This window comes from Leucoraja erinacea, chromosome 23 (assembly GCF_028641065.1).
Source record: "Leucoraja erinacea ecotype New England chromosome 23, Leri_hhj_1, whole genome shotgun sequence".
Classification (NCBI taxonomy): domain Eukaryota; kingdom Metazoa; phylum Chordata; class Chondrichthyes; order Rajiformes; family Rajidae; genus Leucoraja; species Leucoraja erinaceus.
In genome coordinates, this window is record NC_073399.1 from 8895726 (window position 1) to 8912254 (window position 16529).

Below are 16529 nucleotides of genomic sequence, written 5' to 3' on the forward strand. Positions count from 1 at the left end.
CCCCCCCCCCACCCAACACCCCCCCCACCACAGAGCCTGGTGGTCAACCGTTCATCTGGAAGACAACAAAGGGTTTCACAGAAACATTAGAAAACTAGGTGCAGGAGTGGACCATGCGCCTTCGAGCCAGCACCGCATTCAATAATATCAGGAACCCGTAACCCCCATCCTGTTTTATCCCATACCCTTGGACCATAGCCTAAGCACCCAGGAATGAAAGCACCCAGGTATATGTGTGTCCTCCACCGCTTCTGTGGCAGAGAATGCCACAGATGCACAACATCTGGGGAAAATCAGTGCCACAGGGTAAGTAGTCACCACAAAATCACGCGAGTGGGAACGCAGATATAAACCCATGCACGTGCAAACTAAACAGCTTCCCCTCCATACAAGGATCGGAATGGTTCCTTCCATCACTCGGGTGACTGGCCGATCACCTTTAACCCTGGTGAGGGTCTTTAGTTGATAATGATGTGTCGAAAATGTGCTACATTTCGGCCAGGAGCGAGGTTAGGAGGGAGGGGAGGGAGCGGGTTCGGCCCACCGCGCCCTCAAGCCCCAGCGGCGGGAAGGGTCCCCCCGTTCAAAGGGGACGGGGAGGAGAGACACAGGGCTCCAATAAAGGCGAGTACAGAGCCGGGCTCTCCGGATCGGGATCTTGATCAGGAAACGGGTTTCGTTTGTAGGGGGAGAAGCAGGGGAAATGTGACTCGGAGGCAGAGAACGACTATGATTGAAATGGCGGAGGTGGACGAGGCGAAGCCTGATTCTTACTTCGTATAACTCGGAAGAGAGCAGGATGATTGTGAAAATGGCTGGGGCCCAGTACATGGGCCAGAGAACTATGCTGTACCAATGCCTAATCTAAGTTTTTTTTTCTACGCAGGAATGGGAATTCCGGCCGGATGAATGCGAACACGAAATTTCACTGTGCGTTGGCACGACAATTTACAAACACCATTGACCATGGAGAGTCGGACGTGTGATGGCAAACATCTGCGACCTGCCAGTCTTCAAAACTAAAAGTATTGGCCTCATATCGAGGACTGGAATGTGTGGCTAGAAGATGGGTTCCGAGACGGTTTTGAGGAATGTCCGGAATGAGTGGGTTTACATACGAGAGCGTGTTGCGGCACAGGACCTGTTACTGCTGGGGTAAAGGATGAGGGAGGGCCCTCATTGAAACTACTGGATAGGAAAGGGCTAGGAAAGTGAACTGCGATGCGATTTGAACCGAGAGGGACAAGAAAGCTGGAGTAACCTCAGGGGACAGGCAACTTCCGTTAGAGAAGGTGGATTCATGAATTGATAATGATTGTATATTAGTATATGAATGATGCAGATATTTTTGGGAGAAAATATATTTAATAATTTTTTTGAATATTGTATATTGAAGATGATTTTAATATATTGATGTTATGATATGATGTGTTGTATATATTATTGTATTTGAAATGTAATATGTTAATGAATTAGATTTGAATGATGAACTATTGTGATGATAAAAAAGAATTGGGATGAATTGTTTAGAGAATATAATTGTATTTATTTTGTTTTGATTTGAATGTATGATATTTGTTGACTAGAAATATATGTATCCAATTTTTGTGTGAAATGATTTGTGAATGAATATTTATGTAGTTGTTGATATGAGATGTCTGTGAATGATATTAAGATTATATTTTTTTATTAAATATTTATTTTTTTGATTTTTTTAATTTTATTGATGGATGAAAATAAATAAGATTGTTGAATTTATATTAATGATGATTATTTAATATAGTGGGATGATGATATTTATTTTTCTTGTATGGAAAATTGTATGAATGAACAATTTTGAAATTATGAAAAATGATAGTTGATGAGTTATATAATGGAAATAGTTGACTTATGACATTGACTGTAATGATATGAATGATGAATAAGGAATTATAATCGAAATGAATTTGAATGGGTGAAAGAATTTGATTGAAAGTTTTGATATTATTTAGGAGATAATGAATTTTAATGTTAGGATTAAATATATTTTGATTTTTATGTATGATTTTATATGAATATGTAATTAGAAGGAAAATTTGGAATATGAATTAATTATGTATATGTTATGTTATAATTTGATATTGGAATGCAGGTTGTGTTATTGAAAAGAAGTCTGAAGAAGGGTCCGACCCCCGAAACGTACATATTCCTCTATCCAGAGATGAAGCCAGTCCGCTGAGTTACTACAGCGTCTGGGCGTCGATCTCAAAGTATTCACTGTTAACGAGCCAATACCATGGGAAGCAAGAATTGACAAGAGTTTTTTTGTTGCAGAGGGGGAGAGGGTTCGCCACACCAAAAGGAGGGGGCTGGGGATTGTTGAGGTGGGGGATTGAGAGAGAGGTCCGCAGCATCACCAGTTATACCTTATTCAGTGTTGGACCAGTGGCGCGATTTTAATCCCGTAGTCCATTGTGTCCAGACAAGCCGGCTCTTGGGGCGGGGGGGAAAGGAGCAACGTGAATTGGAACCGTAGGAAGGAACTGCAGATGCTGGTGTACAAGGAACATAAAAGCAATAATGCTGGAAGTGACTCAGTGGGACGGCCGGCATATCGGGGGAGAAGGAATGTATCCCACTCCTCTTACCAATGTCTACAGATTTGCAAGTTGAGAAAGACCCTATCAGGATGCACCTCAAGTTGGTTTGGCACTCTGCTCGCCGTAAGAACTCTTCCAAATCTATCTCGATGCAATTTTTGGAATCCTGACACTTGTCTTTCTGCCCCTATTTTCCATTGCTGACTTTTGCGCTGCCTGGTTCGTCATGAGAAGTCTCATCCTAACCATGTGTGGGGTGTTTGTACCTGGGTAGTTTTATATGACAGCTTGGAGGCCTGTTAACGAAACCATACTACTCTGTTATTGCAAAGTGAGTTGCCAATAGATAATAGACAATAGGTGCAGGAATAGGGCCCATTTCGGCCCAGCTGAGGGTAGCACCGCCATTCTATGTCTGCTGTGCACGGATCAGCTGCTGCCGGCAACAAAGGCGTCATGCGTGTCTGTCGGACATTGCCCTTCAGTAGGGGTAAATGCCCGTGTTGGTGATTAGGGGACATGGCTTAGGGGTTGAAAATTTCTTCACTCCCAAAAAGGGACAAATTTCCCGACCGCAATTCATTGACGTTCAACCGATGATTAGGCCACGGGGAAGGAGGGTGATGTCGGCCGGGTAAGCGAAAGGTCTGAAAAGGTCTTGGTACAGCTTGGCCGGGCTCCAGGACCGGGGGGCCACGGGCGAGGCGCTTGCTGCGCTGCACTCAATTGAGTTGCACTACATCGGGAAGGGTGAGAGGGGGCAGGACGCGGCGCTCCCACACGACAGGTCCCTCGGACCCGAGTGGTTGCAGTAAAATACGGGACAAGGGAGATTACCGTACGGAACAAACCAATTTATTTAGCCAATAAGGGAGACCTGGCACGGTTTTTTTTTGAATTTTTATTTGGACTCGGTTACTCAACTCTTGGCCTGGGCACCAGCCAATAAGCCCTCTCCTCATGGCAATCCAGACACAAACGGGTCCGCTTTCTTGCGTTCCTGGCCTGCCCTAGGCAGAGAAGAGCGGAAGCTCTGTGTTACGCTGACGTGACTGCACTGTAACAACCTGGCAGCCTGACGCTGCAGCGAGCTACACTAGGCTGCAGTATGGGGGGTGGGAGGGATAGCTTACTGGGAGGCGTGGCAGTGATGCTTTACTGTGGGGTTAACATTAGATGCAATATAATGGGGTGCATTCCTGTGGAGTCGGAGGGCGCATGCTAGAGGAAGTTTGCACTGTAGGGATGCATAATGGGGAGGATAGGGAGGAATGCAGCACTCGGAGGGGGTGGGCAGCGATTGATTAGCGACTCCGGTTTGTCAAAGCTGCCACAGCCAGACATAAAAACAGTTTTTATCACGAGTAGCCTGTCTTGATCTGGTATTTTGATGGTGTCACATGCTGATCAATGCTGTTTTATATGAATGTTTATGATTATTAATGTTTAGTGTTTTCTGAGTCATCTGGAACTTTCACTGTATGTCATGTTGCTACTTGTGGGCGGAGCACCAAGGCAAATTCCTTGTAATGTGGAATACTGGCCAATATAAACTTCCTTACTTATTTACTTCCTGGGTGATGAATGAATTATGTCTGCATCACTGGGAGCGAGCAGCAGTACCATACTGGGGAGGATGGGTGAGTGGAGACCCTCACGTCACACCCGTGACCAGGCCGTGAGTGGACCTTATGAATCTCTCCACACAAAGGGCATGGACTTGGAGGCTCGGGGGCTGAGGAAATTCAGGTCAGGGATTGATGGACATTGAGAGTCAAGTCAAGGTTCATGGGGGGGTCGGCCAGTGGTCAGCCATCTTATTATTGAATGAACCAGCAGCACTTGTTTGGGGGCCGAAACAGCCTGCTACTTGCTCCTAGTGCAGGGAGGATGGAGTGCAAACCAATGGGCTGTCCATGCAGTGGGGCGCACGGTGGTTGCGGCCCTGCGGCAGAGTGCGAGACCGGGTTCAATCCTGAAAACGGGTGCCTGTCTGTGCGGAGTTGCATGTTGCTCCGTGACTCGCGTGGGTTTCTCCGAGGCTCCAGTTTCTCCACTCTCCAAGGACCTGCAGGTTTGTAGGTTTAATGGCTTTGGTAAAAATTGTAAATTGTCCCTGGTGTGTGCGGGGGGATAAATGATAGTGTGCGGGGGGGTGATCGCTGGTTGGCACAGACTCGGTGGGCCGAAGGGCCTGTTAACGTGCTGTTGTATCAAAGTCTGCAGTCAGTCAGGTGTCCAATGCAAGGGGCAGTGACCTACCCTGTACTGTTACTTGGCTTGCGTGATGAATAAACACCCACTTGCGATTGACCTTCTTGTGGCAGGAGGGTTGTAGTTTCCTTGAAAAGAAAGGACACAAACAAAGAAAAAGCTAAAGCGTTCATGAGTCTTCAATCTCAAGGAACAGTCCACCAGGTGGCGCCAACAGCAGCGGCTGCCTCGCCAACAGTCTGCCTGTCCTTTCTTCTTTTTCGTTATTTTTCGTATGTGTTAGCAGTATGTTTTAATAGTCTTTGGTTTGTTTTATGTGTTGGTGTGTCTTATCTTCGGTCTTTTGCAGTTCTTACTACACATGTGCAGGGAGCGCAGCACACTTACAGATATGTGTGAGACCATCTCTCAAAAGTGTCACATGATGCTTTTTGATATGGTGGCCACTGCCTGGCAGGGATCCTTTAGCGGACGCAAGATAGACACGCCTGCTAAATGCAATGGGATTGATGTGTAGTACGCCCAACGGAACGGAACGTGGGCCTTTTTTTCGATCCATTTCCGTAAACCGGACCCTCGACCGGACTCGCAGTGGACAGCAAAACATTGTGGGGGAACAGTTTTGGTAACCCCATAAATAAAATTCGAAAATGAAAAGATTGTACCAAATAACTTTGATTTTTACGAGGAGTTTCACGTAAACGGCTTCCGTTCTCTCGCACTATATCCTGTGGGATCTCTGGTTGCAGAGACGGAAAGACGGTTACGGAAATGGGGCCTTAAAATAACCATGAAAATATGCCCGGATGAAAGTACTACGTCTTTTCGTCGGAGGGACTACCTTGCTTGCTATAGGATCTTTGCTGCTTTGGCCGCAAGTTTTTTTTTAAATGCTACCACCACGCTCACCACAGCGTTTCACAGGCAAACTCTTATGTGGAGCTAAGGGGCGAGTACTGTGTCATCTGGAGTGCTGGGGAAGGCGGGATTCCTAGCACAAAAGTTTCATACAGTCTCAGTGAATGTTGCTTCACTGTTTCAGTGTATTCAGAAGATGGACACAAAATGCTGGAGTAAACTCAGCGGGTAGGCAGCATCTCTGGAGAAAAGAAATAGGTGATGTGTTTTCGGGTCGAGATCCTTCTTCAGACCGCTATAGGTAGCATATAATATCTCCACTGGTGTGGGTCAGTGGGGGACATGGGGTCTCGGAGACAGTGGACGAGGCTTATAGGGATGTCATGTTTTAACCTGCTCAAAGAAACACCCTCTATTATAGAAACTTGAGAAACATAGACAATAGGGCAGGAGTAGGCCATACGCCCTTCGGCCAACACCGCCATTCAATATGATCATGGTTGATCATCCCCAAAATCAGTTACCCAGTTCCTGCTTTCTACTCATATCCCTTGATTCGGTTAGCCCTAAGAGGCTAAATCTAACTCGCGATTGAAAAACATCCAGTGAATTGGCCTCCGCTGCCTTCTGTGGCAGAAAATTCCACAGATTTACAACTCACTGGGTGAAAAAAGATTTTCCCTCATCTCATTGAAGACATTGATGACCAGAATGGGAAAGAGATTCAAGATTCAAGATAGATTTAATTGATCACATGGCCAGATGGCACAGTGAAAGAATTCCCATACAGCCATACAATAAAAATAAACAGGACCAACACACTATAGAATTTAACACAAAACATCCCAACACAGCAGAATCAACGTTTCCACTGTGTGGGAAGGGCACCAAAGTCAAGTCTCTTCCTCCACTGTTCCCGTGGTTCAGGGACCTCCCCAAGCCCTCCGCCGTTGCAGAGGAGTTTGGTGGCAGTTCACAGAAACCGTTCATCTCTCCACCGCTCACCCACAGTCTTACCTTTCTCGTAGTCCTTCCTCCATCACACCTTTGTTTCGGGGATATTTTTCTTTGCCAAATAGATAGCTGTTGAACCATAAAACAATCGTGGGTCAATGAAGAATTTCAAAGAGAGAGGAGGCCAGTTTCCTCATGTCTCCGTAGCGATCTCTTGTCATTGGGTGTAGATGGTCTCTGGACATCCCGTGGTCTCTTGACATTCTACAGAAACTACAAGTCTTTCTGTCTAAGCACCTATTGTGGTCTATCTGCCTTTTGCTTGGTCCATATCCTCCAAACCTGTCCTAGCCATGTACATCTCTAACTGCTTTCTAAAACAATGGGATAATCCCAGCCTCAAATGCCTTCTCTGGAAAACTTTGTTCCATACACACACACCCTTTCTGTGAAAAAGTTACCCCTCAGATTCCTATTAAATCTTTTCCCCTTCACCTTGAAACTATGTCCTCTGGTCTTGATTCCCTACTCTGGGCAAGAGACTCTGTGGAATCCTACCCGATCTATTCCATCGTCATGATTTTGTACACCTCTATAAGATCTCCCCGTCATCCTCCTGTGCTCCATGGAATCTGTGTATACATGGATCCATTGTATACTTTGGGTACGCAGGCAAAGAATCTCACTGTGCCTAATGTACACTCAACCAATCAGTACGGTGCCCCAATCCAAACTCGTGAACCGATGATCGGCCATGAGAACGAGGGGTGGGTGGTGTCGGGGGTAAGAGAAGGCCCAAAAGGTCGTACAGCTGGCCGGGCTGCCGACCGACGGGGCCACTGAAGAGGGTGCTGCTGCTGCACTCCATGGGCTGCCAATACGTCGGGGCAGGGGAGGGGGTGAGGGGGTGGGTGAGTCGGGGCCGGACGTGGCGCTCCGACCCGACAGTCCCCTCGACCCGAGGGGTAGCGGTCAAATACGGGACAAGGCCCTCTCGAGCCCGTACCGTACGGGGCCCTCCTCCCCGCAAACTCCTACCCCCCCTTTACAGCCCAATATATTAAAGGATGTGTCCCGGCTAATACGGGACAGTTGGCGGGTCCCTATCGATACGGTAAATAGTCAGAACCTTTTCTCAGGTGAAAATTATGCGGCTCAGGTGGACTAGAGGACGTCGTTAGCTTTAAGGGTTAAAGAGAGGGGCAAAGTTTACAGGTGAGATGCGGGGCAGTCTTCTTGAAACAGAGAATGATGGCTGCGTGAACACGCTGCCAGGGGGTGTGGTGGAGGCAGAAGTACACAGAGGCGTTCAAGATGCTTTTGCAGAAGCACCATGAACATGCAGGGAATGGTGGGGTCACTTGCAGGAAGAGATGATTAGTTTAAACTGGGCATCATGTTCGGCCACAGACGCTATGGGCCGAAGGGCCTGTTCTTGTGCTGTCCTGGCCTATCCCCCCTTGTTGTTGGGGAGCTGATGTGATGGGAAGGAGAAAGGTTTACGGCAGAGATAGATGTATCCTTGATTGGTGCGGGTGTCAGAGGTTTATGGGGAGAAGGCAGGAGGAATGGGGTTAGGAGGGAGAGATAGATCAGCCGATTGTATGGCGGAGTAGACTTGATGGCCGCCGAAGGCCTAATTGCTTCTACTCCCATCACGTATGACCTTCTGAGCTTCAGGTTGGGTTGGGGGTTGAAGCAACTCACCGTAGTCTGTGTCCTCGGCGGGCCATTCCTGACTGGGCCAGAAGTACGGAGTCTGAGAAGGGAGAAGAGATGCCAGGAAATAACACACAGGTGACGGCGAGGTGGGTTACAGCCCAAACACAACAAGAGATGCTCACGGAGGTGGCCGCTGCCTGCACACACCTGAGACAGTCCAGCTACCTGTACCCCCACTCCCCTGCACTGGCTCCCAGTGTCTCTCTTCCACTTGTGTGGCGAGGAAGAGACCATGTTCCACGTGTATACGGAGCGTGAGAGGTGACAACCCATATAACCATTACAACTCGGCGGGCCGAATATCCTGTTTCCGTGCTGTATCTTTCAATCAATGTCTCCTGATGAGGCTCGGGGGCAAATGGTACCATAGTGGCTTTGAGAAATGTCACCCGGTTAAAGGCATTGCACTGATGGTAACCACAGAGATGTGGTCTAAGTGAGTAACCACAGTCGATCTTGCAGTTGGAGCACAGTGCGCTGGAGTTGTCTGAGTGGTGAACATCAGGTTTTGTTGCCAAATTCCTTTCTCTGGGGCTCTGTGACATTTAAACCGGTCGAAACCCCAAAACCCCAATCAGGTTCCACCTGGATTTGGGACTAAGTATGTGGGGGGGAAGAACCACATTGGGGTGCAGGAGCAGAGGAACCGGGAGGAGTTCACTGTTGAGAACAAAGATCCTATAGCGGATAAAGATAGACCACTCCTGCTAAATGCGATGAATGGGCTGACGTGTAGTTACTCAACGGAACGGAACGTGAGTCTTTTTTTTCATCCATTTCAGTAACAGGACCCGAACCCGACCCGACCCGACCCACAGTGTAATCAAACGTTGTGGGGGAACAGTTTGTGTTAATAAATTAAAATTCTGAAAATGAGGAAGAATTTTACCACATAACTTTTATTTTACGAGGATGTTTCGTAACGGCTTCCGTCTCCGCACTATTATCCTGTGGGATCTTTGGTTACGGAAAAGCTTGGGAAGCCGGTTCCGGAAATGGGGCCGAAAATTACCCATGAATCTGCCCATGACCGTACTACGTCTTTTTCGTCGAGTGGTCTATCTTGCTCGCGGTAGGATCTTTTGGTTGAGAAGCTTTAGAAGGCAGCAGAGGGCCGGGTCGATGGGGTGAGAGGGCATGGAGCCATCCACACTCGGACTGGTCCCCGCAGCAGGTCCCCGCTTCATTCTCACTCACGGGCTTGCTCACCTGGAACCTGTACAGACTGCTGTCCGGCTTCAGGGACAGGTTCTTGGGCTCTTGTAAATGGGTAGATGTAGCCAAGCTTCACGAGTAGATTTCCCAGCAAGGTTCCTTCTAACAAAGAACAATTCAAACACACACAAACAGTCGGCTTCAGTGGAGACACCCGAGCAGCATTACGATACGATAGAACTTTATTCATCCAGGGGGGAAACTGACTACCAACAGTCATGAAACAAGAGGTAAACAAAACATGAAATGAAAGTGTCGATTGGAAAGGATGGGGACGTGCAAAGATCGTGGGGGGGGGGCGGTGGGGGGGGGGGGGGGGGGGGGGTGGGGGGGGGTCAGTCTACCCCATGACATAGGGTGATCGCTGGACAATAGACAATAGGTGCAGGAGTTGGCTATTCGGCCCTTCGAGCCAGCACCGCCATTCACTGTGATCATGGTGGTCATCCACAATCAATTACCCGTTCTTGGCTCTCCCCATATCCCCTGACTCCGCTATCTTTAAGATCTTTAAGATCTCAACAACTCTCTCTTGAAAGCATCCAGAGAATTGGCTTCCACCACCTTCTGAGGCAGAGAATTCCACAGTTTCACAACTCTCTGGGTGAAAAAGTATTTTCTCATCTCCGTTCTAAATGGCCTACCCCTTATTCTTAAACTGTGTGAACCCCTGGCTCTGGACTCCCCCAACATCGGGAACATGTTTCTGCCTCTAGCGTGACCAAGGAGGAAGTAGTCCAGGGTGGGTGTTGGGAGGAGTGACAGAGGGTGGGCGGGGGGGGGGAGGGAGATGGTGGCGGAGTACGCGCCTGATCTCATACCTTCCTCCGTGACCTGCAGGCGTTGAATCAGCCACTCGAACACACGTCGCTCCCTGCAAGGAGAAATTGCAGTCACCTCCTGAGGGCAATCCAACCGCATGAGCCGTACGTCAGATCGAGGTCAAGCTGAACGTCACTGGCTTGCCTGGAGTCTTCCGAGTTGTAGAGCATGGAATCAGACCCCTCGGCCTATCCATCCCTGCTAGCCATGGACCTTCCTAAGCTAGCCCCGAGTAGACAATAGACAATACGTGCAGGAGTAGGCCATTTGGCCCTTCGTCTTTTTCGTCGAGTGGACTATCTTGCTCGCTATAGGATCTTTGATGAGGACGTCGCTGTTGAGGGAAGGAACGGAGGACCCGACGTGGGGTGGAAGAGCCGTGAAGTGGGGGGGTTGGTGGGTGGGGGGGGTGGGTGGGTTTAGAATAATGGAGTCCCAACGTGTGGGAGGGGGAAGAACAAAGGGGAATTTGTAACTTTTGTAAACGCCCTTTATAGGTGACTGTTTGTATACCTTGGCAAGAATTTCACTGAGACTTGTCACATTTGACAATAAAGAATTGTATTCGTTTCACTCACACAAGGAAGATCGCCAAGGAGATAAGATCAGGGACTTGTGCGTGTTGGAGTTTGTATGTTGTATAAGGCCCGTGAATTTTAAACCGGGTAACCTAGCAACAGGCCGAGCTAATCCAAGGATGAGGTTGCTCTGAGCTGATTGTGCTTCATCCTGGGAGGGGCCTGAGGGGGGGGGGGGGGGGGGGGGGCAGGAGGCGTCGAAGTGGCCTGTGTGTGGGGGGTGGATCGGAGCGGCGGGCACAGCCAGGACCCCTGATAAGAGAGCGGGGTCAAAACCTCTCCGACACAAGGCCCTCATGGCTGATCATCCACAATAAGTATCCCGTTCCTGCCTTCCTCTCCCATATCCCTCGTGACTCCGCTATCTTTAAGAGCACTTTAGAGCCCTTATAGTACCTGCCTCAGCTACTTCCTCTGGCAAATGTTCCATGTATCCAACACCCTCTGTGTGAAACCGGGGCGGCACAGTGGCGCAGCGGTAGAGTTGCTCCCTTACACCGCTTGTTGTGCTGCAGACCCGGGTTCGATCCCGACTATGGGTGCTGTCTGTGCGGAGTTTGTACGTCCTCCCCCATGACCTGCGTGGGTTTTCTCCCGAGATCTTCGGTTTCCTCCCACACTCCAAAGACGTGCAGGTTTGTAGGTTAAATGGCTTGGTAAATGTCAAAAATGTCCCTAGGTTGTGCAGGATAGTGGTTAGTGTGCGGGGATCGCTGGTCGGCGCGGACTCGGTGGGCTGAACTGAACTAAATAGTTGCCTATCAGGTCCTGCTAAATCTTTCCCCTGTCACCTTAAGTCCTCGCCCACTAGTTCTTTTTTCCCATTTCCTGGGGAAAAGACTCTGTGCATTCACCCCATCTATTACCATCATTATTTTATAGATCACTCTACAGGCTTCTGCGTCCCAGCTCTCAAGTCCCAGCCCGCTCAACCTCTCCCTGTTGCTCAGGCCTTCGAGCCCTGGCAACATCTTCCGTAAATCTTCCTTGCACTCTTTCCCAGCTTAACGGAATCTTTCCCGCTGTCTTCTTGAAGCTTTGCAATCCATCTTTGGCACCACGTGGTCTTACCTGTGATGGCGTGAGGAATGGTGGTGATCATCAGCCTCTGTGTTTGCGTCTTGATCCCGTTCCCAGGGTCTTGCATCTCGATGATCAGCGGCTCGATCTGCGGAGAGGAGGGAGGATCAGAGCACAAGTCGAAGCACAACGCGAATCACAACTGCAGCTGAACGAGACCCGTCATCCAGCCTCAGACACCAGTGATTCACATGGGGCGGAAATCCCGGGGGGGGGACACGTCCCCGCTCTGTTTTGACAGGTGGGGGACATCCCCCCCCACGGGTGACCAGCGAGGTTGGGTGTCGGACGGGAGCTGTGCCCCCAGGCCCACAGCCAGCGCAGGGAAGCAGCGCTAAACCCAGCTCAACTCTGCCTGTCCCGCCAGGTTAACCTAGAGCCCTGCCTGGACTTGCGAGAAATATGTCCAGTGCGGAGAAGCAGCGCTGATGTCCCGTCAGTCCAGGCAGGGCTGTAGTTAACCCGGCGAGACAGGCAGAGTTGAGCTGCATTTAGCACTGGTATGAGCCTCCGAAGCCTTAACATGTTTGTGTGCGCGCATACGCGCGCGGCCGCCAAAAAATTGAGTCTCCCCCGTCCCCTCCATATTTTGATAGTGATTTCCGTGCCTGCCAGTGAACGAGCGCTACTTTCCCGAGATAGACACAATGAGCTGCAGTAACACAGCGGGACAGGCGGCATCTCAGGAGCGAAGGAACGGGTGACGTTTCGGGTCGAGGCCCTTCTTCAGACTGAGAGTCAGGACACACCGCTGACTGCAGGAAATGTTTCTCTGGATTAGCAGACCAGGCAATAGACAATAGACAATAGGTGCAGGAGTAGGCAATTTGGCCCCTCAAGCCAGCACCGCCATTCAATGTGATCAACCCTAATCAGTACCCGTTCCTGCCTTCTCCCCATATCCACTGTCTCCGCTATTTTTAAGAGCCCTATCTAGCTCTCTCTTGAAAGTATCCAGAGAACCGGCCTCCACCGCCCTCTGAAGCAGAGAATTCCACAGACTCACCACTCTGTGTGAAAAGGTATTTCCTCATCTCTGTTCTAAATGGCCTACCCCTTATTCTTAAACTGTGGCCCCCAACATCTGGACTCCCCGAACATGTTTCCTGCCTCCAGCGTGTCCAAACCCTTAATAATCTTATATGTTTCAATAAGAATAGTAAGATTAAACGAGTACTTACCAGTATGAAGTTTGATCTGTATTTTATGAGGAGTTACGGTGAGGGATTAAGTGAAGAACCCAGCAGGTACTGCGCATGCGGCATACTTCGAAGCAGCGGTGTGAAATCACAGAATAGACACAATATTTGAAGTAAGATAGTAAAGATCACGAGACATCAGTTTATTAGTTTGATCTGTATAATGAGGGTGGGAGCGGCGGGCACTTAATCCCTCACCGTAACTCCTCATAAAATACAGATCAAACTTCATACTGGTAAGTACTCGTTTAATCTTACTATTTTACTTCGGAGTCACGTGAGTGATTCCGTGAAGACTTCAAAGGTCTGTGATTTCAAACCGTGTAACAGTTTTTATTCACTCACTGCCGAAGTTTATGAGGGAGGAAGTGTTATCGTAATCAACCAGTGGATCTGCTTTCAAAAGAAACAGAAAGGTATTTGTTAACAATAACAACATAAAAGAGCTCCTCTGAGCTTAAATTAATATTGCAGTTTGTAATATTCTCCTGCAAATTAAATCAGGTTTATCAACGGTTTATAATAAAAAATGTTCTGAACGCCGTTCCCTTGACCATTCTGCTGTATTGAAAATGTGGTCAACCGGGATGTCCTATGTCCATTCGTTCAGCCGCTGATACCAATGCTGCCCTAGTGGAATGGGATTAAATGTATTATTATCTATTCCGGCAGCTTTCAGTACCTGTTTGAGAGCCACCTTGGAGTGGTTTGGCTCGTACCCGTCTTGGGTTACTGTGGTTGACCCCATAGGCTTTCCTCTCCCTCTAAGATTGGGGGTTGTGTCTATATATAGTAGTAGATGGTCACCACACTCAACCTGGACTCTGGTGGGTAGGCCCGGGAATCCCACCAGTGAATTGGGCGTTTCTGGTCCATATAGCCATATAGCGCTCACGACTACAGCACGGAAAACACAGGCGATCTCGACCCTACTAGTTCGTGCCGAACTCATAATCTCGCCTAGTCCCATATACCTGCGAGTTAGATTTTACCAGACCTAAATATGAACGTGATGCGTCTGGGGTAATCACCATGTATCCAGTCTGGTTTATGGAGTGTGACCGGACTCTTTGAGCGTGTGTACGAGAGCCATAAGCATGAGCGTTTTTTAAAACATAGATTAAGCAAGCTGAGGGATCTGGCTGGTGCCATTCTCTGAGATATGTCAATATCACACCAATATCCCATACATGGGTATATACCTGGGTGTTTGGGGCTTATATTATAGTTGCCCTTCATAAGTTTACCTTCAGTGGATGGGATCCCATGCTCTGCTGACATGCTGTTTTAGATAAGCAGATAAGGCGCTCCATGCTGTATTTACGGCACTGTAACTCACCTTTTAGTCATGGTGTAGATGTTCCAGGAACTCCAATACATCAGTGGTTGAATAGTTTGTTGTCCCTGCGTCGTGGCAGTATTTTACCCATGTTAGCTTTTAGTGACTGTTCGCAGGGATGCCGACATGGTGGTAATGGTTCCTTTGGATAATCCCAGTCCCTGGTAAGGTCTATTCAAAACCTGCACCCAGGAGTTTGATGTTTCCCTGGCATGGGTGGCTTGTGCCTGATACTGGGTTGAGTCAGCAACCATGGTCCACTAGGGAAATCCATAGGTGACTCGCCCACCGTGTCGTGATGAACTGGGAACCATGGCTGTGTAGGCCGGTCGGGCACGTTCAATATCTCGGAGACAGATCCCATCTGTATTGCGAAGTGCCCGTCTGATGAGGCAGAAGGGAGGAAGGCAAAGCAGAAATTCCCCCTTCCAGCGTATAGGCATCTATCGCTGCTGCCTCTAATCTGGTTCCTAAGTCACATACATGGGTTACTGGTGATTCCGTCTTGTGCAACCAAATTGATATCTGGCTTTCAAACTGCTTAATAACTTTAGCAGATATTTTGGGTTTGACATCTATTCAATGTAATCATAAATTTTACCCCGTGACATGGTGTCTCCCACTGTGTTCTAGCTTCCTAGGACATAGGCAGCTGATAGTTAAAATGTCTTTTGACACACCATTGCCAGATTTGTTTGACCAATTTGTTGCACAATAATGATTATTATGCTCCCCATATGGTTGATATAAGCCACCACCACCATAGTATTATCAAATCCGTAACCACATATGTACGTGCTGCATTTGAAATGCATATGCTTTTTAGCCCAATAGGCGATCACCAATCCCAAATAGTTGATGCCCGGTATGTGTAGTAACGATGTTTGTGAATTGGTCCATCTGTTACCTGTGCTGGATATGGAGTTTAGTTGCTCCCCAGCCTAAAGTACTGGCATCGGTTTTTAATAACCAAGTTGGGATTGGTGATGATAATAGGGCTGAAAACTATGCCAAATATATGTCTGCCCACCACCTTAATTGTGATATAGCTTCAGTGGGTACATTCATGATTTGATTATAGTGACCCAAGTACCTTGGCAAAGTAACAGTCATATGGACGGAATTATTATTGAAGCCCAGATAATCCTTGGTAGTTAACGCTTCAATTCTGGTTTATCTGGGCATGGGATAAACCTCAGCTTTAGGTAGCTGTTTCGTAGCTAGAACTGCTGCCACAGCTAATTCCTTTGTTTCCCCTAATATGAGGATATCATCCAATATATGCCATGATTATGCTTGTTTTCTTAATATTTTCATGGCCATTTATAATAGTTTAGGGCTGAGGTTAGACCATAGGGAATGCTATATGCTCCCATGGTTGCCCTAACCGGGATATCCATTATCCAGGTAAAATTTTTTAGGTATCTATAATGATCCTAGTGTATGGGTATAAGATAGTTAGCATCTTCCATATCAATGCTCCCCATAGGTATCCTTGGGAGATCAGATGTCTGGCAGTGACAAAAACCTGTCTCCATCTTAAAGTGTATATACTCAACAGATTTATTTAGTGATATTAGATCAATGATGATGTTACATTCACCATCTTTTGTAGTTTTGGTGAATATATTCGATACAAATTCCAATTGCTCATGTTTACTCCCATGATCCGTTTAGTAATGAGCCTTTCTAGTTCAGCTTGACCTTCTCACTTCTCTTTTCTTAGAGGGAGAAAATGCCCTTTGGGCGCATTGCTGAACTGGCGGTAATATGCCCAATTTGAATTCGTTTTTATCCTCTAAGACTGTTGAGTATATTTTAGTTATTTGTGACAGCATCCCATGCTTTATCCACAAGTGTAAATGCCCCCCCACGCAGTTAGTAGAACACCCTTGTTTAGTGTAAACTGGGAGGAACCAGACTACCTACCTCCATGTTTGTTGTTTTTTCATGAAGGCGTAGTTTGCTG

At 47.9% G+C, this 16529-nt stretch overlaps 1 protein-coding gene and 1 long non-coding RNA gene across 2 annotated transcripts in view; both read right to left on the bottom strand.

Moving 5' to 3' along the window:
- The window catches only part of LOC129708181 (regulator of G-protein signaling 9-like), a 77931-nt gene that overhangs the window by 46939 nt on the left and 14463 nt on the right, over positions 1-16529 (bottom strand). The window contains exon 2 of the mRNA XM_055653796.1: positions 12014-12110. Within this exon, the coding sequence (XP_055509771.1) occupies positions 12014-12110 (97 nt within the window). The remainder of the gene's footprint in view (positions 1-12013; positions 12111-16529) is intronic.
- On the bottom strand, positions 8313-10419 carry LOC129708184 (uncharacterized). The gene is made up of 3 exons (XR_008725305.1): positions 10364-10419; positions 9537-9644; positions 8313-8364 (listed from the first exon to the last, which is right to left on the bottom strand). It is a non-coding gene; the product is annotated as an uncharacterized LOC129708184 (long non-coding RNA).